The sequence below is a fragment of the Acipenser ruthenus genome, chromosome 24 (genome assembly GCF_902713425.1).
Source record: "Acipenser ruthenus chromosome 24, fAciRut3.2 maternal haplotype, whole genome shotgun sequence".
Taxonomy (NCBI): Eukaryota; Metazoa; Chordata; class Actinopteri; order Acipenseriformes; family Acipenseridae; genus Acipenser; species Acipenser ruthenus.
In genome coordinates, this window is record NC_081212.1 from 4,120,204 (window position 1) to 4,142,982 (window position 22,779).

Here is a 22,779-nt window from a genome sequence, read left to right on the forward strand (position 1 = left end):
TTGGGTTATTGTAAAGGTGTGTACATTATAAGTTAACAATTGTTTGGCCTGATCATTTTCGCCCTTGTTAAATTAGCGGGATAATTCACCTGAGCATAGATGTGATTGTTTGCTAGCCTGAAATAGACATACTAGCCTTTACTTGTTCACTGGAACTCAAATTTCCTTCTGCAAGACCCCTGGGTGATACCGGCGAATGGGATATATAAGGTTGGTGGTGTCGCTGACATGTCAAATGCCTTTGAATCCTGCAGCAGATTATAACTTAAAGTATATTAACCTCAGAAGTTGAGGTTTCTAAGCAAGACAAGAGGCTGAATGAAAAGGGCTGGACATAGTTTAATCAAAATACCAGCATACAGAACTAATGCATACTACATGTATTCTGTGAAATACAAAAGCTGCATCTCCCTGGTGAAAATCAGTTTCAGTCATGATGGGCAAGACAGTAAAAGTCTGATACATGTTTTACAGGGAACAGTTTAAACAGAACTCATGTAACTGTCGATCCACATGGAAAACCGACTCCCCTACAGACATCTACTCACAACTTCCCTAGAGGAAATGAGTCATATCGTTCCAGAACAAAGTAAACTCGAACTCTCTAATTATTAGAGGTAGTCATCTTCACCACCCTGCTGTTCTGCAGTCCCTCAGCGTGTTTGTAAGATCGCTTATGTTATCCATGTTTTGTTTTCATTTCCATATCTTAAGTGCTTATTTTGAATTTCACTCCAAGATGTAAGGTTACATCGACCTTCTCGTGATGTTTTGCACAAAAGGTGATTCACGGTTAACGTAAACGCAAAACGTGGTAAGACCACCTTTCAAAACACAGACATTTTGAAATAAAAATAAGAGATAAAAATGAAATGTTTTCACAATATCTGTAGATTCTGTTCTTTGAAACAAAAACATGTTTGTACGTTTATAATATGTTAATTTTGACCCTTTTCCCCAAGTCCACCCAAAGCTTGGAAAATACAACACGGAAAATTTTACATTTTCATGTGGTGCTTGCGCCCTCTGCTGGTGGCGTTGTGTAATTTATATTATTTAAAAAAAAAATCTTAATAGACTTCATATTACAATAAGAAGTTAACAGTTATCAACTCTTAATATTATAAACAAATGCAGTAGTTAAAATGCATTGTGCAAAGAACGCCCGAGTGCTCGATGGTAGTATTAAACCTCACTGGACTATATGGCACCCAACTGAATCAGTACTTGCATCATCTTGTACTTGCACTGAGCGGCTCCACACTTTGCTGTATTCTGCTGCTGCTCTCAGTTATAATTATACTTTCTGTATCTTGTACTTGATTAAAGGTAACCGTATTCACGTATTCGTGCACTTAAATATTTTGTAGTGTTCCCTATTTTGTATTTACCGCCTACCTTGAAAGGTCTTGAACTGTTGTGCGGCGCAGCAGCCTACGTCATCACGTTGTGCCATTAGCAAACGTGCCACCCCTGCGTGGTGCTGTTGATATTCAGTCAACAAGTTGTTTCTTTGCTTTTCTGTTACTGCTGGATTTGACAGCACACGTCTTTTCACCATGAGGTTCCTGTGTCGGTGTTACAACAGTGTGATGTCTTTCAGGCGGACTCAAGGCATTGCTTATTGTTCTGTAGCCGGGACTCGGAGCAATAGCTCCGGCAGCGCTGACAGCGACGGATCGGCGAGGTTCGCCTTTTATAGAACTAACATTAATAGTGACAGTGGCTGCTACTGTACTGTGTTTTACTGTATATTCTGTAATGCATGACAGCTGTTCACACATGCATTGTACAGTAAAGTATTATTTCTAAATGTATGCTCAGTAAGAAGAACGATTGTTTAATTTTTACAAGATACGCGTCTGTACTTTAATTATTTACAACTTGTGTGCAACAGTGAACATGATGAAGTTTTTGCAATCTAACAGAGTAGCTCTAGTAAAATAAATCATTTACTTAAACCTGTAATATATACACATTGTAACTGTGACCTCTAACGAGTCCTCTAAATTTCCTTTTTTAGAAAACATACTGTATACTGTACAGTACCGAAGTACAGCCATCAGTCTAATCACACTGTGTTTGTGTTGATTGGAAATCAAGACAGGTCCATGCAAAAACACACTTTGATCATTCATCAATCACTGATTATGGAGTACAGCAGATACACATTACTTTAGAGACTGGACAGAGTACTGCATAAAATAATAATGTGTAAGTGCATTGCAGGAGGGGAAAAGATCTTGGTTTCTGTTTATCACAGCAACTAAAAACTTACTGGCAGCGTGTGGTGTTCCTCTCTCTTCTTCTTTGTCAGAGCGGTGCCCCTGTCATATGATGTGTTTGATGGCACAGGGACTGAGACTCCCCTGGTGTTCCTGCATGGCTTGTTTGGCAGTAAATCCAATTTCCAGTCCATAGCGAAGGCGCTGGTGCAGCGGACAGGCAGAAAGGTATGACTGATCAATCAGGGTTGGGAATGTGCAAGCTAGCGTAGCAATACAAAACTTCTGCCACAAACATTTCAACTAGAAGTCTTCCTCAACAAAGAAGACATTACCGTTTGTTATTATTATTATTATTATTATTATTATTATTATTATTTAGTGTTATAAATATACCCCAGTTGTGTGTTTTTATAGAGATGGATGATATTATCCAGTTAGTTGCATTTCAGGTGCCTGTATGTTTGTACACTAATTTTCCTTTGTCTAGTCAGGTGCTTACTGTGGATGCTCGAAACCATGGCAACAGCACACACACCCCCTTCATGAGCTATGAAGTAATGACCAATGACCTCATGAATCTAATGAGCCAGCTGCATGTAGGAAAATGTGTTTTGATTGGGCACAGTATGGGAGGCAAGTTGGCTATGACGTCCGCCCTTCTACAGGTAAGGTTCGGTGCCTACGTTATATAAAAACATTGCTAGTTCTTATCTTCTGTAGATTGTTAATTGCCTTTTATTTCCACTTTGGTGAAACCCATTGATCCTCCCACCATACTGTGGGGTCCTTACAAGGCATTCTGTCTGACCCCCTGTGTTTTGTCCTGTTTCTCACAGCCAGGCCTTGTGGAGCGACTGGTGGTGGTCGATATCAGCCCCAGCCAGACCACCATGCACACCGGCTTCCCTTCCTACATCACAGCCATGAAAGCTGTCAAAGTAGACAGCGGCATCCCCAGATCCACAGCAAGGAAACAAGCTGAGGACCAGCTGCGGCCATTTGTGAAGGTGTGAGTGGTCTGGTACAAATTCATCTGGAACCCATCTGCTTAGTGCTCACCGAGCTGCAGTGAACACCAGGGCTGGAGTCAATTCCTGTTACTTTTTAAAAATCAATTCCCAATCCTAAATTCTTTGAAGAAATTGGAATTGGAATTGCATTTGAGAAACAGAGACTGACCCGACCCTGGTGTACACCAAGCCATTTTCAGTGGAAGTTTTAGAGTTAAACTCTTTGGGTTTGGTTCATTTTTTATATTATATTCTTTCATTTATATAGCTAGGATAACCCAGTAGGGACTATGGCTAAACTCATGCTCTCTAAGTTATACACCCTATTGTATTTTTACCTAGCGCATCACCTGGTGGATGCACTATATATTGTTTTCAAAAATAGTGTAGCCCATCATTGATAACATGGATTATTAAAACTGATATTTTAAAAAGCTTTTCGTTCTGTTTGTTGATGCAGGAGCTGGCAGTGAGACAGTTTCTTCTGACAAACCTTATTGAACAAGATGGACACTACACTTGGAGAGTGAACCTGGACGCTATCATCAAGCACTTGGATAACATCATGAGCTTCCCAGATTTTGACACGTCCTACCTTGGCCCAACACTGTTTCTGGGTGGAGGAAATTCACCATACATCAGGTAATACACTACACTCGAGTATGAGCTTCAATAACCCAGTGCTTTGTAAGTTTGGTATTATTTTGTTTGGACTGATCCATTGTGTTTTGATCACACAGCTCCGAAGACTATCCTGAAATCCAACGCCTGTTTCCTAACTCCGATATCCAGTACATACCTGACGCCAGCCACTGGATCCATCGGGACAGACCTATGGACTTTATCAACTCCATCTGTACATTTCTGCAGTCCTAGTACAATAGGAAACAAAACACCATGCTGTCTTGGGACTGCTGCAGTGAGATATAGACTACAGTGCTCCCTCGCTATAAGGCTGTCTACAGTAAATACAGTACCGGTGTTGTTCAAACTGTAAACAACTTCTCAGTCTAACTTCCGTTTCTGTCTCTCCCTTTTCTGAACTGAAGAAAAGCTGCGCTGGCACTTTATAACACAGACATCTTATTCAGCATTCGTTTTATAACTAAATAAATATTAGGCCTATTACATGGTTATCTTTCCTAATGTATTTACTTTTTTGTCGAGAGAGGAACTGCGGCTTTCTCTGGGAGACGAGATGCTTCAGCTCCGAATGTTGCCTTTTCTTTTTATAGCATTTTCTTTTTATAGCGTTGATTACATGGTTCTTTATGCATGGTTAATTTACAAAAAGGTAAATTTTTGCTTCACTATATATGCATTAGAGGGAGTTATTTTATTTTGTATTTTAGTCAGATGTGTGTTATGTGTCCCGCGGCGCCCCCCACCCTCTCCCCCGTTAATAACGCTCTTTGGTTATACTGCTTATATTGTGTGCCCCTCGAAACCCGCTTTCTAGCGAAGGAGCACTGTATGTACACTTGTAATACTGTACAATAGATACTGCTGTCTGCAACAATATCAACCCATACTGTTAGAGGAGGGAACAAACAGGCTGCCTATGTATGTATTAAAAAAAAGTAATTATAAACTATATACGCACATTGTAATATGGGTCCATGTATTCCGTTAATGTCCATGTGGTATTTTATGATCGTTAATGTTATCTTGTTAATGACACTGCTGAACATATACATTACAGCAGGATGGTTGTTAAGGTTGCAATGTTCTTTCCATTATAATATGTATATACATCTATGTCCTTGCTCAGATGTTGACGTTTTTATCTTACATTTTCTAATTTGCAATGTATTGTAGTTATTGTTTTTACGTAACAGTTGTTTAAAACAGTGCACTTGCTGTACAGGAATAGCGTGCATTGTAACCTTTGAAACACTGTGTTGGTTGTTTGGGTGCTGTGATGTATTACGATGGATGTGATATTAATATTATGGAAATGAGTCTAAAATGATTTTACTCTTCATGTTAACGCACAAGTACAACATGCTGCTGTGCTTACGAGGTTCGTCTTAACCCTTGAGCTCATATTAAACTGGTGAGTTAGATCTCTGCTGTGTTATTTTGGATGGCCCAATTTCTTTAAAACCTGCATCAGAATGAAATGGGAGAAATGTCTGTCTCATAGCGTTCCTCATGCAAACTTTGGTTATAGAATGTACTTTTGTCACACTTACCCTAACTGCATCTTCACACCTGCTCAGGCAACTATGAGTTATCCAAGCAATTGAGATTCTCCCCGTTTACCATGCCCAGCCAAGCTTTCAAGACCTCAGATGCCTACGGACGGTGAAGCAGCGTATTTATACCTATAGTGCTGTTGGTACCCCAAGTTTCAATTCACCACATGTGATCTGTGTAAATCACGCTGTTTTGTGTAATAAATTACATCCAATACAAATATTAAATATAAAAAAAAGGTATTTATTTTACATTATAAACAATCTAATATTACTTGTTCATTTAAGACATCAGGATTGTTGGGAGTGATTTTGGAAAGGAGTCAGTTAAGATCTGTGACTTACGCATGGTCAGCAAAATATTTCAGCTGATACAAACCCTACGAACTGCATGCCTTTGGTCAAGACACTAAAAATAAAATGAGCACCAGAATTTACAATTGTTACGATTTATGACTAAGCTCCCAGTACGATGTGTCAAACTGAAAAAAAAAAGCATTGACACAAAGTTCAATATACTGTTATACACCAAAATATTTGGCATGTTATACATCTGTACATTGAAGCTGATTGTAACAGTTACAGTAAGTCTTCTGTATGTCACATTGGTCCTCGTTTCTTGCACATGAACTTCTGAAGCTGATTGCTTTGCAGATGGCATTAACAGTTACAGTAAGTCTTCTGTACTGATCTTTATTATAGCTACAGACCGAATATAATTGAAATAAAAAAGCCCCATTCCTACAGTGCACATTTACACAGCATTATGTTTCTTTTACCTTTCTATGTACATATTAAACAACATGTAATCACCTATTCATCACAAAAAACATATACACTTTAAAACAGAATCTGTCCTGTTTTTAACTTAATTATATGGAATATTGCTGTAGTTTTCCATTGTTGTTATCAACATGCATGAACATAAGTCAAACACTGACTGTACCTGCACATAAATCTGCTGTAAAAAAAACACACATTTTAAAAAGCTTGTCTAGCTTAATGAAAGCTTTATAAATGAGGTTTTAGGCAGATCATTAATAAAGGTAATAAATACTTGAACCACTGGTCACCAGTAACTGGAAATCAGTGAGTTTAAAATGATTGGGTTATTTGATGTCAAACATTTGGAGGTCTTGGTTCTTCTTAATTGCCAGTTTTGCCCGGAGCAGTACTGACATACTGCTAACCCTTCATATTATAAATGTTCAAGGTGATGACTCCTTGACATAGTGCTTCCCAGAATGCATCCTTGCAGTTGTGTCTCGTCTGGGCCTGAGATGTGGGCTGACCCCTCCCATGTTGTCCATGAGGTTAACCCAGTCTCTGTGGGTTCGACCCTCGTTCCGCGGGTTGGGTTTGGGGGCTCAGGTCCTGAAGAGAGATAAGAAACTCTTCTTCTCAGTGTTGAGTCTGCTGGGCCGGCGCAGAAAGGCCAGCGAGTTGGTGCTGTTGGCTGGCTGGTGTTTCCTCTCGTCACGCTGCTGCTGGCTCTTCAGTTGCTGGTTGATCACGATCTGAATGTCGTCCTGAAAAAAAAAAAAAAGAAAAGAAAAAGAGGGTTCTGAAATTGAGCTCTAAATTCAATTGCAGTTACGTACTGAAATAATGTTTGCAGTATCAATGAGAGTAAATTACAACACAACATTTCTTCCTTTTGAAATGTTCACAATTTAAAATGCAGCTTGAACTACAACAAAAAAAAGATTTTGTTATGCAGGTATAGTACATAGTTATTTAAATTGATTTTCAGGATTCTATTATGATTCTTTCATTATACAGTGTAATGTATAATTTATACTGGGTAAAAACACATGTACTGAAGTCTTGTTAGTTGTGCAGCTGTATTGTGGTCACCAGAGGGCACACACAACAGGAGTGCAACTCGCGTCATTTGATCCAATCACAGGCCAGACTGCACAAACAAATGACTTTTCACTGGAATCCAGAAACTTGGATTGGATCAGTACAGGGCATGAGAAACACCTCAGGTCCAGAGTGTTTCTAGATTTCTCAGCTGAATAAAAACAATCTGTGCACACATGTGGAGCATGACAGAAACTTCATCTTCCATGGTCAGCACAATCCCTAGATCTCAATCCAATTGAGCATGTCTCGGGACGAACTAGGACAACGCATTCATCACCCTCTGCCCGCACCTCTGCACGAAATATTAATGACTGGATCTCTCGAGACACTTACCAGTACTTTCCAGGCTGTGATCAGGGCAAACGATGGCCCACGTGATATTAGCTACAGTTTTCACAATAGCGGCCAGCCAGAGTGTCTTTAACATGGCAAAGCTTTGTGTGTATTAGTAATCAGATAATAATTATAAATCACAGAAATCTACCAATCACAGTATTTAACAAAATTCCTGTACCTCTAAGCAGAGCCACAGCCAATCACAGAGGCACTTGCCCATGCACCGCCTATACAATAAACACACATGCTGTATAAACCTCTAGTACAAGTACAACAAAACGGGTAGCGAGCTGCTTTCAGAAGCAGAACACACTGTCTGTGCAGCACAGTACCTGCCACGCCTCCAGCTCCTGAGATAGCTCTAACTTGCGATGGATCGCTTCCAGCAGCTGGTTGTTCAGCAACATCATGTCATTCCTGCTCTTAAGCAGTTCTGACTCCATGGCATTCTTCCTAAAGCGGGAGCACAAAACAACAGGAACATGACATCACAATATCCCCACCGCGGATTAGCAGAGCATCAGAAAACACAATACAAAGGCATTAACAGAGGCTGCGGTTTTGTAGCTCTTTCATGTTGCTGCATTACCGGTACACACACATGGTGGGGGACTGCAAGCTTTTGATGTCTATATGTGATTCATAACATAGTTTGAATAAACTTTGCAAGTAGTAGTAATGGAATGGAGTGGAACAATGACAAATGGTTACATTGCAATCTGCAGCAAAGAGAAAGAGAGTCAGTTTGACAATAAAACCTGTATGTGTAATTCTGTCTTCTGTCGAAATCAAAGACACCTAAATAAAATGATGTTAACAGTCCTACTTTGCTAAAGATTAACATGGAAAAAGGTCAATTTTATTGAAATAGATTTGTTATTACATTCATGGTAATTGTTTTATGCGATGGTGAAGTAAGGGTCAGTTAAATGGGGTCTCTATACCTGGCCAGTATTGAAAGTGTGTCAAGCAGGATAAAATAAAATGTATTGAGTAATATGACAAATACCTAGTTAGCGTTATAGGCATTAGCAATGTGGTAATTCAGCCAGTAGGGGGCAATAGATGTTACAGGTCTCATTCTGAGAGTTTCACTTACTTTACAATGGCTTCATCCCGGTCTCGAATGGCTTGTTGTAATTGCCTATCGGCTTGTTTTGTCTCCAGACGTTCTTTCAGCTCTGAATTCTCTTTGCTGAGCTGGTCGTTCTGCGATGAGAGAGGATGTTGAGAGTACCTTTTACTGTGCTCTGCTTAAAGCAGTGTTCCTCAAGTGAGATGAGCACCTCTGGACATAGGTCAAAAATGATCTGAAAAATTCCTAAAATTCTTGAATTATGAGCTTTAGGCCATGTTAAATTTGGATTTTTTTTGTTATGCCTGCCCCTAAATAATAATGAATATATATATTTTTAATAATAGACTTGGCAAGAGGATTGAGTGTTTGAAATGGCATGGATGATGAAACTATTAGAGAATTTCAGCTGAAATGATTGTCTTCTTGACTCAATTCTTGTTATTCTACCTCTGCACACTGGCATTACAAAGCCAAGCCTCTTGGTTACCTGAGAGCGCAGCTCCTCTGTTAAACCCTGGTTCTCACGAGGATTCTGCTGTTGAGAGACACTGTTCTGCTTCACTTCCTGAAAGAGGACACAGTGCAGACTGTAGGTCAGGGGGATCAATGTTACACAATGGATGTTATCTCTTCAGACCTCTCTTTGTGTTTCATTTAATAACCAGGGGGCTTCATGAAAGAAAAAGGCTCTGATACCGATGACTAACCAAGCAAGAATGTACCCATTCACTGAACACAAACCTGCGTCTGTAATTGTGGCCACTTAGGCAATAACAGTGAACAGGTACTGTACACTAGCATGCCATTTCCAATGGGTTTCTAAAGTTGATACTGTCTGACACAGCTAACCACTGGCTCTGTATATGGTCGGATACTGTACGGTGATTTGTTTTGTCCAGGATCTCCTCAAAGTGCTGCTGGCCATTTTAAGTTAATAACTTTGAGAATCTAGCCCTTTGTCTCCTAGTGACAAAAACGAAAAAGATTTGGGTGTGCCTCGTTCCAAACATAATGAGGAAAGGTGTGAATGCTGACATGAATAGAATTAAACCACGTCACCTATTGTATGAGGTGGCTGGTTTCGTATTGGTAGGTCAATTCTCTGTAACAAAACCAAGCCTACCTGTGATGAGTGGGTCCGTGCCAGTGTCTGAGCTAGCTGGCTGAGCTGAGACAGCGCTATGTGCAGGCTGGCAGACTGGAAGACACTGTCTGCTGGGCTCTCTGACGTTTCCAAATCAACCACTGTTTGGAGCTGCTCCCGAATGGAATGGATTTCTCTGGTAATCTGCAAGGCAACCAGAAAGTGAGACTCTGATCAATTAAAACTAGAGTAAAATAACACACCAAACAATGCAAGACCACTATGCAATACCAATGTGCAACACCCTCTGAAAACCTACTTAAGGTGGTCACCACAGGCCACTACAGATGTCTTAACTGAGGGAACACAAAGCCCCTTTGTGGCTTGGAACTTGGTTTCAGGAGACTAGGTTTCAGGCCACTGCATGTCACACCAGGGGAGACTTGAGGTTTGATACAGAAAAGTTGCCTCAAACTAGGTCTCCCGGTCTCTTGGAACCAGGTTTCAAGTCACTGTTCCTGAAAAACAGGAACGCAGTAGTATCCTGGAAACAAAAACAAACACTACAATAATAAAACAGCAGACTACAGCATTACCAGCACTGACAAAATAAGCATAGACTAATTCTCAATAATGGCGACGCCATAGATATTAAAGTTTGATTTAATTAATGGTTTTGATTTGTTAGCGCACTATTAATTACTGGTGTGTATTGGTTCATACTATTAGTCAGTCAAAATCTGAAAATGATCCATTGTACCATTGTAGCTTCCCTTGAGCTAGAATAGTAGAGAATCAATTCAGTACAACAGCACTGCCATTAAAGAATGAGTGGTAAGGGTTGACAGTGGGGTTGGTAAATGTCATATGTGGTTTTGTGCTACACTGTCAACATTCATAGTTTCCACTTGTCTCTAATTCAGAGCCAAGGATACATTGGACAAGTCAAACTGAAACCGGTATGCTCACAAACAGAACAATTGTAATGGAAATGTTCAAAAACAAGCAGTTTAGGGAGAAACAGAACCCGTTCCGTGGGCGTTCTTAGCAAAAACACCTTGCGTCAGAAAAATGCGTTTTTTGGAAAACAAAACAGTTTGAGGATGAAACAACATACTGGAAAGAGTATTGTAGTGTGGATGGATGACTAAAGCACCATCACTCAAATGAACTGTCATGAAGGTGTGATTTTAAAACTGGAGCACCATGGAGGATTACAACAGAATGAAAACCCCACAGTGTTCCAGTAACACGGCCCGTGTTTGATGCTGGTTTTGGAATGACTGTGTGCTCCGCGTCAAGGGCCCTTTGAAAACGGGCCAGCCCCAAGTGATTTGGAACTAAATGTATTACAGTAACACACAGTTAATGGGGACATCTCGTGGTGCAAACAAAACCCCATGCAGACAAATTATTCCTAAAAAATAGCAGCCACATTAGGGACATCAACAGTGCTTGTACTGCGATTGTAGACAGATTAATGATTACCAGTGGACAGAAAGCTATGGGTTTAGGGCCCAGGTGTGGCACTCACGAGAGGTATGTGCTATAGATAGGAACCTGACGTCAAACTGGGTGAATGGCAGGCATTGGGATGGATAGATGCTGCCTCACCTGCTCCTTCTCGTGGCCCCAGCTCTCGTTCTCCAGGCTCTGCTCGATCTCAGACTGCAGGGAGAGGTTGTGCAGGGACTGGCTGTGATCCTGCAGACACACCTCCTCCTGGAGCTCCTCCACTTGCAGCTGCAGCTGCCTGCTCCCCTCCCGCGCTGCCTCCAGCTCCCGCGCAGACTCTCGCAGCTGCGACGCAAAGCACCATGCGCATTAACACCTCAATGCATGACAGGCAACCATGGCCAGTGGTGTAGTCCAGCCGGAAAGCAGACAATAGACAAGCAAAGTCACATGACTCACATCTCCGACACCACTCTCTGATTCAGTCAGCAGTCCTCTTGATGCAATGAAAAGGGCATTAGGAACTTCTATTACAAACTACTTCTTTAAGAAATGCTGACGAAGACGACAGCAACAGTACATCCACTAAGACTGTGGACACAAACGAGGCTGGAGAAAGGCACTTAGATAAATGCATTGCCTATTATAAGTGTTCAGTATACAAATAAAATGTGAATTCGTATAATTCTTGTTTAAGAAAATCTATATTTTAGTGGCGTTCCGCTAGCTTCAGATTTAGGACTAACACCACTGACCAAACCTGCTGCTATAAATTAATACATTGATGTTCTTCCGACAGTTTTGATACAGACCTGAGATCAATGGATAATGTGTCCTGCTATTGTCAGATGGGTCACAGCTACATTCCAATGACTTAGCCCTTTTAGCCAAATAACTACTGCAAAGGCAACCCACATTTTGAACTCTAGCAAGCTATTCACGTTAAGAACGCCAACTTTGACTCTGCAACTTCAAAACATCATTTTAAATTGTAGGCTTTTATAAGTGGAGTTTTGTTCATATAATTCAGCATGCAGGTGGATTTTCTTAGAATAACACGGGGATTCTATCAGCTTTGAAGTAATTTCCTTCTCCACTCTGTAGTATCTTCAGACGCAAGACTTTGAACCTGGAACTGACAGAACTTTCCAGGATAAAAAAAAACAAAAAAAAAACATATATACCGTTCAACAAGCAGTTGGATGCAGAAAATGGAAAAATCACCAGATTGTAGCATTTAATTATCCCTGTGTGAGGTTCAGAAGCCCCCTCTACAATTCCTTTGTATCTTGAGATTGACAGAAGTGTGACATGCCCTTAGAGTACAAAATCAACAAGCTAACAGTGTGAGCTTGCAGGGTTTGTCAATGACACTTTTATTGAGCAAATTACACACTGTGTTACCTGCAGGGCCTGCTCCAGGCTTCGGCTCTCCAGTCGTGTGATCTGTGCCCTTAGGGAACTCAGACTATCCTGCAGAGCTTCATCCTCCAAACACACAGTATTAATCCTCTGCTCCAGGGCTAGCTTCTGCTCGGACAGCAAAACCACCTGCACATGAAAAGCACACACTGGACCATCAGCTCCACGAAATCCAAGACACTAAGGGTGGTTGGGGGGGGGGACCGGCAATCAGTAATCTATTAATGTTTGGAGCTCATAAAACAATTCTGTAAATGTGTATTTCCAATATCTACAGTAGTCTCAAATGTGCAAGAATCTATCATGAGCAAGGCACATGGAAAATGGAAACGGGAGCTTTTGTGAACAAAACCAAAGCATACCCGATGGCACGATCAAAGTGGAATATCGGATCAGATTGAAAGGGTTGCATAAATGAAGTCAAATAGATTTGCGGAAATGATCTTAACCAATGTATTCTTCTAGGTGTTTATAATCACTCTGTGCATCACTTTGTGTTTCATTTTAAAGCACCACTGCGACCTTAAAAAGGGCTCTCAAGTGATCTCAAAGTACAGCTGCCACATCAGAGTGTAACCAATAACCTGCCCCCTTGCAACACTCTGCCCCTAGGGGGTGTCAGAAATGCATCAGTAAGAAATACCGCCTAGAACAAATGTGGTATGTGCAAATGTGTAGATGCACAAAAGACAGGTATTGAGGTGATGACTGAAGTGATTCTAAACAATAGCAATAATACATTAGTTAAGATATTTCTGACCCCTGGCTAGTTGCTCTTTAACCCCCATGACTCCTGCCTGTCTGCAAGACCAGCCCCTCACCTCCTCCTTCAGGATGTGGAGCACAGCCTCCTCCTGGTCCAGGGAGCGGTTCTTCTCCTGAAACTCATTCTTCAGGGTTTGCAGCTCAGCTGTGAGGCTCCTCTCGGCCTGCACCGCCTGCAGGAGGGACAATCGCACTGTCACTATGGAACCATCGCACTACGAAACCACGGAACTATGCTAAGAGAGCTGTAACAGACTAACCCATTTAAAAAACAGCCACACTAAAGTTTTGCCATGTGTAGTATGTGCTACACCTGGCAGGTGTTTTTTTTTTAAATTATTTTATTTCTTAGCAGATGCCCTTATCCAGGGCAACTTACAATTGTTACAAGATATCACATTATACAGATATCACATTATTTATTTATTTTTACATACATATTTTTTACATACAATTACCCATTTATACAGTTGGGTTTTTACTGGAGCAATCTAGGTAAAGTACCTTGGTCAAGGGTACAGCAGCAGTGTCCCCCACCTGGGATTGAACCCACGACCCTCTGGTCAAGAGTCCAGAGTCCTAACCACTACTCCACACTGCTGCCCAGTGTGGAGTTTTATGTTTCTGTCTGACCCTTTCAGCCAAATAACCTGTCAGAGCCCTGAATCAGCAGTTCTAAAGAGCGTTGTCATGGCAAATCACAGCCACACAACAGCGGATGAAAGCAGGTGCAGCGTGGCATCTTGGTCCTGGCAGTGACATCACAATGCCAAAGCAGAGAGAGAGAGAGAGAGAGAGAGAGAGAGAGAGAGAGAGAGAGAGAGAGGGCGGATGGCTCCGAAGCCCAGTTCAAACAGACCAGTCCTCTAACAGACGGGTCCTGACCTAACATCAGCCCCAGCACAATAGGAGGAGTCGCCTGTACTCAATGCACCAGAGGGGGGCCCATTTGTTTCCGGCAGCAGAACAAAACAAGTACAACATTAGCCCCGGGCCTGTGGTGTGTCCAGCTGTACACTCCCTCTAATAATCCCACAGCCCCTCACCACACACTGGGCCAGATTAAACAGCTGACACCACAAGCAGCAGCAAACCCCAGGGGCTCCTCAAGGGTCTGGAATGGACAAATGTATCTCAAGGGGGTCATTGAGAATGAGCGCGTGGCTTCAGGCGTGTGAAGCTTGTGGGGGAGCTGTGTAATATTTAACTGCAGTTTGACATCATGTAGCGTGAGCTACTGGAATTAGGGTTCCAAAGCCCAGAATGACTGGTTGATCCCAGGCATGGAGCTTGAAAGTATACTTTTCTCAAGCTTCCTTCTGGGGAAAGATAACAGAAACAGGAAAAGAGGGTGTAACCACAAACCTTCTGATTACATCACGAGAACGTGAGCTACAGACAGCGTTCAGGAATATCTGAACTACAAATCCTACATACAATCTACAGGATGTGTATTAAATCATTTAGAAAATAATACGAATGCTGTTAGCCTTACAGTGAACCATACAGTGCATCAAATCATTTTACAATATAAAAGTGTAAAATGAGTGTCTTGTTGAGTCTCAAAAGTCAGTTGGTCACATTAAAGCTGCTATTACATTCTTTCCACATATCAGACCCTTATCATACATGTATATGTTGTACTAATTCATATCCCAAATATGTTAACGTTTGGATAGGTAAAGATTAGTTTTTTCTTAATGTTTAGCCTTTTAAGAAATTCAACACCCCTATTTAATAACAATCTGCCAAATAAATCTACCAATTCCCCCAACTGTTTTGGGCCATTATTATGAAGATCACGTGCTGACCTCTGGCAGTTGAGTTTTCAGTCAAAGAAAGGCACCCAGCTTAAAGGCTTATCCTGGGAAATAAAAGGATCTGCCTCAATGCGGTATTTATTCTACAGGCTATTCAATCTTCTTAAAAACCCACGGACAACAAAACTCCATTTCCGATTGTTACAGATCTGTATCCTGTGTGACTGTTCTTGACAAAACAACGTATGTAAATAACATACTAATCCCTGGCAGGCCTAGAAAAAGCTTTCATTTACAGTATATGTTCAGGGCCCCTTCTATTGTATTAGAGAGCAGTGGCATGGATGGAATTTAAAGAGACAAACAAGAAAGAAAGAAATGTGCGTGAGAGGGGAAAGAACTGCTAACTAGGGAGGGAGAAAACTGCAACAAATGGATGTTAACATCTGATTTAAGACTGTCAGGCTTCTCATGGTAACTGATCACTGAGAATCCAATTATTATCCAAACTTAACCTCCACTGTATATCCGTTGCTGCATACAGCATTAATATAGGGTTAACACCAGGAATAATCAACAAGTCAAAAGAGAAACACCACAGAGAAACGAATCAGTGGAAAAACACAGCGTATCGCAGGCTGTTCCAGCTTAGATACAGTCTATTTTAGGGAGCTTTATGTTTGCACGATGAAAAGCGTATCTAAACCTCCTCCAAGAGCCCATTGAAATGATTAATTAGGCAATCTGATCTAGTACACTGCACATGGTAATCATTAACAGTGGGTAGGGACACATTAAGCAACAGAAAAAACTTCCATTTAGAAGGAGATATTTTCAATGCGTGTACTCCTGTCAAACTTACAGACATAATAATACACCCACCCACCCAATACTAACATTCGATCACCTCCTAATATCATAAAGCATGATACGTTTGCAGAAAATTCCCCAAAACACAAAATACACGTAGATTTTCTCTCTAACAATAACCTACTCATAAAACATGCAACTTTTTCATTTTTCATAAATAATGGATTTTTTTTAATCAATACTGCAATCAATCAATCAATCAATCAATCAATATTTGATATAGCGCTTTTCATAGTGAACCACCATCACAAAGCGCAATGGCTACCCAAGAAAGTATTACAGTAGATGGTGCATTGATATTTACAACGAAGTTGATCACACCAAAGTGATTTAAAGCTAAACCTATCTGATACTTCCAACTAAACATGCCACAAGACGCGTAGTCACTGAACTTGAAAAACAAACTCAAATTCACCCATCCTAAATCCTATTTAATCTGTAGACAGATAACTTCCATTTAGCCTCGTCCTCTAAGTACTAGTCACAGATTCCTGAAATGTCTTGTAACAATTGTAAGTCACCCTGGATAAGGGCGTCTGCTAAGTAAGAAATAATTAAATAAATAAATAAATTATTATAATAATAATAATAATAATAATAATGTACTTGTCTTTCCGGTTTGATCAATGGCGTAAGCAGCACACATAGTTCTCAGTGAACTTCAGAACATACTCACCATGACAACCACCGGAGACTCACTTTAAGAATAGGGTGTTCTAAGCCAGGGCAGGTAACCCATCAAACAGCAGGGCAAAACAACCAAAAGTAACTCAGATCAGTCTTGAGAAAAGTAAGGAGTTCCTTTTGTAAATCTTTTACAGCAGTTTAAAGTACAACAGCATGCATGATCTCACACGCAGACGTATGGCTCAGTACAACTTCCTGCTCCTTAAGTGCCGAGACTGATACCAATGGCAAGCACGTTTTTCCTGTACAGATGACTGCTACCCTTTGAAGCTCCAGAACTATTCTTGAAGGCATGCTAAGTATGTCAAACATGCACAGATGTCACCATATTTTGCTTTTTTATTAAATGTAGGTATCAAAACCATAAATCAAACGACCAGACAAGGCCTTTTCAGTATTGCTACAGATTATGTTCAGTATTCAGAAACAAATCACTAACATAAACAGGGTCTGGCCAACAAAATTCTGAATTTTAAGACAGTTGGACTTTTGTGAAGTGTCACATAAGTGCTTGTGGCCAATTCCTAAGAATATGGGTTGAACGTTTAGATGACTGCGCCCTAACTTCTTGCTAGATATGCACGCTGGCAGCATGGGCAACATTTCTGAAGAATGAAACAGCGGCGTTTGTGTTCCGTGTCGTCTCAAACTTTCTTCTTTTTTTCGAGCAAGTGACACAAATCAGTGAAATAAGCGCTCCGCATTTGGCGAGCTGTGTGATGAATTCAGAAGAGACTTTTCTTGGGTTTTCTAAATAGACTTGTCAACGCAGATCAGGATTATACGTGGAGACAAGCTCTCCGACCGTGACCCAGCTCGGGTGGTGCACTCAGCAGGCTCAGACTCCTGGAGCTCGGTGCACACAGTCTCCGCTGTGCCCCAGGTCCTGGCTTCAACTACGCCAAGGACTTTCCCTGCTGGCTGAGCAAGAGGGCAGCAATGCCAGAGATTAATACAAAATAACTCCATTGGTTATTTTATGGGGTTTGAATGTGCTAACATAATGGAAAGGCAATGGCAGTAGATGGGGGCTCTGATGAGACACAATAAAATGCACATATGAATGCAGGGATGGAAATAAAACTCCTATTAAATAACAGTTTCAGCCATTCCTGGTTTTAGTACAAGCTTGATTAGCCCCAGTGTAGCGGTAGAAAGCTCAGGTGTGTCATATTAAACTCAAGGGGAATGAATCCACCTTGTGTGAAGTCTTTAACATATTATAATACATGCTGTACCATACCTCTCTGGGCTTTACAGTGCTTGCCTAGGCTTTACCGTGCATTCCTTGTGCTTAACTACACTGTTTCGATACTTCTGCTATGATAAGGTTTTGTAAGGGAAAATTTCAGATTATTTTGTCAAATAACAAGGTCATGAAGCTGGGTAGTTACAGAATATGATCAGAACCTGAGATGATTAAGAGATGACATTGCTGGTTAACAAACCTTTTTTTTTCCTACTTCCTGCTCACTGACTTTGTTTTGCATATATGTTATCAAGTCCTTTACAGAAACTTGAGCTGATCTGCTTTCAAAATGAAAACTTGAACTGTTTTAAAACTGTCCTCCCCCCAACTATTTCCCATGTTGCGTAGGTGTGTGTTATGGTGGTGAAATATTGGCTTTAAAATAGCTCTCACACGTAAATTGCGATAGGCGATAGCGATAGTATAATTATGAAAAACAGTTTGATCAGCGCGCTCCCCTCTGGGACAAATAGTTTCAGCATTGAAGTCAAACACAGCCCCACCTGTGATATTTTTACATTGCAAACATGTGGGAGAGGTAGGGCAAGTCTGTTTACATTCCCTGCAAGGGGAAGGTGGCATGCACTGAGATCAGCAGGCTGCGTTACTGTTCTGGTTATAAGAAGTTTATTTGCGAAACTAAGTTGTATGCTTTAATGACATCATGTTCAGTTTACTGTTTATGATAAAGGCTATAAAAAGCTGTGAAGGAGACAGGTAACAAATAATAAACTTCTCGCACTTCTTATAGCCTTAATAAAAAAACAAACAACACATTCACTAAATGTATTCACTTGTCTCCAGTCAAACAAATGTACCTTGCTGGTTTAAATGACTCAAATCCAGAACCTGACACCCACAATACCACCATTGATACGGTATATTTGTAAATATTCAGAACTGTACTTTTAATTAGAATGCTTTACAAACTAGTTATATCAGACAGGAGTAAGATAATTGACAGTGGAGGTAATTATTTCGGTGTCCCAAATTGACCTTCTTCTACCAGGAAGCAAACTCCACAATGAGTTCATGAACTCTGGGATATTCTGATGAACTCTTTGACACTTTTCAGTTACATTTATGATTATTAAATGGATTTATACTACATGTGTGGGTTTTCCCATGAGGTCTCTATTTTTTATTTTCAACGGCCAGCTTGTCGCAGTAGCATCACAATCAGGACAATCAGGACTTTGAATTGGGAGCTCCCCACAGCAACGTTTCATGCATCAAACGAAAATAAACTACTTAGTGAATTCTATCATCATAAGTAAATAACATGTGGTATAAACAGAAAACACAATGGGTTGTGGGTAATTCACAAATCTGTAAGCAATTGGTCAGTCAAGACGGGATTTCGACCCTCAGTGTTTGTGCCTGGATTATTTTTGCGTATCCTCTCTCTGTAAATTGCATCAGTACCACATCATATGGCTCAGGACTGCTCCTGGTACCTTGTTGAGTTGTTCTATCAGTCTCTGGTTCTGCTCGCTGCAGTCCTGTATGCTCTGGCTCTTGTCCTTCTCTGCTTGGTCCAGGCTCTCGCTCAGCCTCTCCACCTGTCTGTTCAGCTCCTTCACATCCTTCTCCAGCTCACACACCTGGCTCTCCCACTCTGCCTGCCGTGCCTTAAACTTGACCTGCAGCGTGTGCTTCTCCTGTTCCAGCTCCTGCAGGGTTAAATCACACGTCAGGGCACTGTCAGCTTGTGCTGAAGCTTTTAAATAACAACCACAGAATTCTTATCCACAGCTCCAAACACTTCAACTCAAGCAGACAAATATTTCAACTAATGCCACCTTCGTTTTTAGTTTGTGTTTTTGCTTTAGGTTTTGTTGTACTGTACAGTAACGGAGTTGTAATGTGGGGTTCACTGTTTTGAAAGGCGCTTTACAAATGTAACTCCTTATTTCTAACATTGATCACAACATTCAATTCTTATTTTGTATATTCAGTTATGGGATAAGACCTTGAGAACTAGGCAGGGATAGAAATAAGACTCCTATTGCACAGCAGTTGCACCCATTCCAGGTTTTACTATGAGCTTCATTAGCCAGTGTACAAGTAATATGTGTGCCTTACTAAACTCCTAGTAAAACCAGGAACAGATCAAACTGCTATGGAATGGGAGTCTTATTTCCAAGGGTGTCAAAAGCAGCAGCAGCACTATTTTGATTTCTACATACCAGAGTTCTTCCAAGCAAAGGAATTAGGTACCCAGACTGATGGGTTAGACATTCGGGTGTACCTGGATTTATCTGGAACAACTCAGCCTTTTGTTGAGGTAGCTGTTCAAGTTCAGCAGGGTGTAGTTAAGGTGTGAAATGTTAATGTGTCTGCAAGGGTGTGGGTAAATACATCGGATCTGGTTTCACAGTTGTTGCAAACCTCCTACTAGGAAAGCACTGATACAAGGCACAATGGAGTAGCTTTACTAAGCATTTGTCTGAAGTTTACTGCTTTCCTTTCAAAACAGAATAAAAAAAATGTTCAAAGCATTAGAAAACGCTTGAAAAAAATATATGCAACTTACGGGAAGTCTTATAGTCTGTCAGCATTAACAATCACTAGAAAAAAAAAACTTGTCTGTGGATAAGCAAAGTGTTTCCCTTTAACAATTTATAGGTACCATTACTCTCTGTAACATTATTGTATAGATGCCTTATCTCAAGTCAATAGAGAGATGTGGGAATGACCTGAGATCCTTGTCATATAATTAGATTAATAGGGGGCTTTGTGCTGAACAGAAGCTGCACAATTCCTCCAACTCGCTGTGCTTTAGGGCTGCAAGTGGTTTCTAAGCACTGGGTTTACTGGAGCTCATCAGATTACCTATAATAATGACATGCTCCTGTGATCTGAGGAGGACAGATGTGTAGGTTCTTATCTGCTTGTCATTCTCTTTGCTTATGGAAAGCCTTGGGACAAAGAGTTATTTACATAGAAATGACTGCATCAACAATACAACAGCTGGGTCAGAAAAGCCACGCGATACCAGGCTGTTGTTTACGTATATCTGAATGTGACAGAGCCTGGGACACACTTATCTGATTTAAATTTATATCTGAAGCCCTTTGTTTTTTTTGTAACTATAAATCTTTGCATTGGACATCCTTTTTTGTGAAAGGCCAATAAAACCATTTATGTTGCAACCCCTTGAATGAGGAGAGTGGGGTGTAAAAGCTATGCTTTACCAATAATCTATGCATGCATTTATTTAAAACATTTGAAGAGACCCTTATAAAAGATTACCATAGTGAAAGCATAGCAAAGTGAAAGCATGGTAAAGAATTGTACGCAAAAGCATAGCGAGGTATGGTAAAGCACATTAATGAACATGGCAAAGCATGGCAAACTATGGTAAATTCACAACCATGGGAAAAGCATGATACAACTGGGAAAATACCACAGAGAAATAAACTTTTATAAAGGGGGAAAAACCCTTTGAGATGAATCGTTTAAAAGGGTGTTCAGGATAATAATAATATCCACAAGACAATGATCTAACACAACCTGTAGAAAACAGTAGCTGAAACTATTCCATGTAGCTTTCAAATGTGTTTTTCAAAATGAAAATAGGGAGTTAGTTAAAAACTGGAGTAAACCCTTTTAACAGATAACCCAATTATTATTTCATTCTTCTGTTGGGTAAACAAAACCAGTTTCTAAATCTGATTTCATGTACCAGGAATGTTTTCATGTTTGATAAGGTGCAGTGGAAGTTAGACCAAACACCAAAACACGTTAGGGTTTGAATGACATGCTTGTCTACACGTCATCACATTTTATATTACATGTGCATATATCTCAACTATCTATTTTCACATTCGTATCTGTTTGTGTATATATTGTAAGGAGAGCATACGAGTTGTTGTTTTTATTATTATATATATTTACTCTGAATAAAGTTGGTTCTTGTGGTTAGGCACAGTGCTGTGGTGTACCCTCACAGTGGAAAACCATGTCATAGAAACTATGTGTCTCTAGGTCCTGTAAACAGTAGCTCGTACTAGAAACGTGACATACATCATCACCCACACAAGGCTGATCGAGACCTTAGATTATTTCAGTACTTGAAAAAAAAAAAACTAAAACTTACCTCAAGTCTGTCGCTATATTCCTCGTGCAGGGTGTTGTTCTGCTCTTTTAACTGTCGGTTTTCTGACAGAAGCGCAGACCCCAGCTCCGCAGCCAGAATCAACTCTTGCTCTTTCTGTTTCAGGGCAGCGAGAAGCTCGCTGGGATGGAGCTCCCCAGACAGATCTTCAGCGTCCAAGTCAAACGAATAAAACTCTTCTTCCATCATGCCTAGCTGGGACTTTAACCCACAAACCTCTCCTCGGTCCATGCCTTTAAAAAAAAAAAAAAAAAAATGCAACTATATCCGAAAACTGCAGCGTGGTACTATAAAATAATAATAATAATAATAATAATAATAATAATAAATAATATTAATAATAATAATAATAAAATGATTATTTCCCTGAAACTACAGCTAAATGGTACTTGATTTCTTTTTTTACGTAGTATGAAAAAAGATCGTTGAAATAATACAACTCTTGTACGAGTATTGTAGTTGACTGTGTCTACGCGTCTGTATGTGTCTGAATTTGAAAAGGGGCAGGTCTTGTGCCGCTTTCAGGTGACTCGCGATCTCACTCTCTCGCTCTCTTTACGGAAATTAGTTTTGTTATAAGAAAAAAAAACGCGTAAGCAACAGATGGTTAAATGAAATGAGAACCAATCGCCTCACCCATAAAAGGTA

The 22,779-nt window shown here is 40.4% G+C and overlaps 3 protein-coding genes across 4 annotated transcripts in view; 1 reads left to right on the forward strand and 2 right to left on the reverse strand.

Annotated features, from left to right (window-relative positions):
* Positions 1-1,573, reverse strand: part of LOC117429107 (claudin-4-like) — a 74,327-nt gene extending 72,754 nt beyond the window's left edge. The window contains exon 1 of one of the 2 annotated variants that reach the window (XM_058998092.1): positions 1,399-1,573. In XM_058998092.1, the coding sequence (XP_058854075.1) occupies positions 1,399-1,561 (163 nt within the window). In that variant the 5' untranslated portion in view covers positions 1,562-1,573. The remainder of the gene's footprint in view (positions 1-1,398) is intronic. The other variant, XM_058998093.1, reaches the window with a different exon arrangement.
* On the forward strand, positions 1,555-5,304 carry abhd11 (abhydrolase domain containing 11). Its single transcript, XM_034049025.3, has 6 exons — positions 1,555-1,687; positions 2,318-2,453; positions 2,720-2,893; positions 3,065-3,235; positions 3,699-3,880; positions 3,979-5,304. Exons 1-6 carry the CDS (start codon positions 1,560-1,562, stop codon positions 4,112-4,114), a joined length of 927 nt encoding a protein of 308 aa, XP_033904916.3. The 5' UTR covers positions 1,555-1,559; the 3' UTR covers positions 4,115-5,304.
* Positions 5,305-5,659: 355 nt separating this feature from the next.
* On the reverse strand, positions 5,660-22,711 carry LOC117429492 (BICD family-like cargo adapter 1). The gene is made up of 11 exons (XM_058998089.1): positions 22,580-22,711; positions 22,114-22,364; positions 19,469-19,684; positions 13,502-13,618; positions 12,663-12,809; positions 11,418-11,603; positions 9,843-10,007; positions 9,207-9,284; positions 8,741-8,850; positions 7,974-8,094; positions 5,660-6,965 (listed from the first exon to the last, which is right to left on the reverse strand). The coding sequence occupies exons 2-11, from the start codon at positions 22,360-22,362 to the stop codon at positions 6,804-6,806; spliced, it is 1,551 nt and encodes a 516-aa protein (XP_058854072.1). The 5' UTR covers positions 22,363-22,364; positions 22,580-22,711; the 3' UTR covers positions 5,660-6,803.
* Between the last annotated feature and the right edge of the window lie 68 nt (positions 22,712-22,779).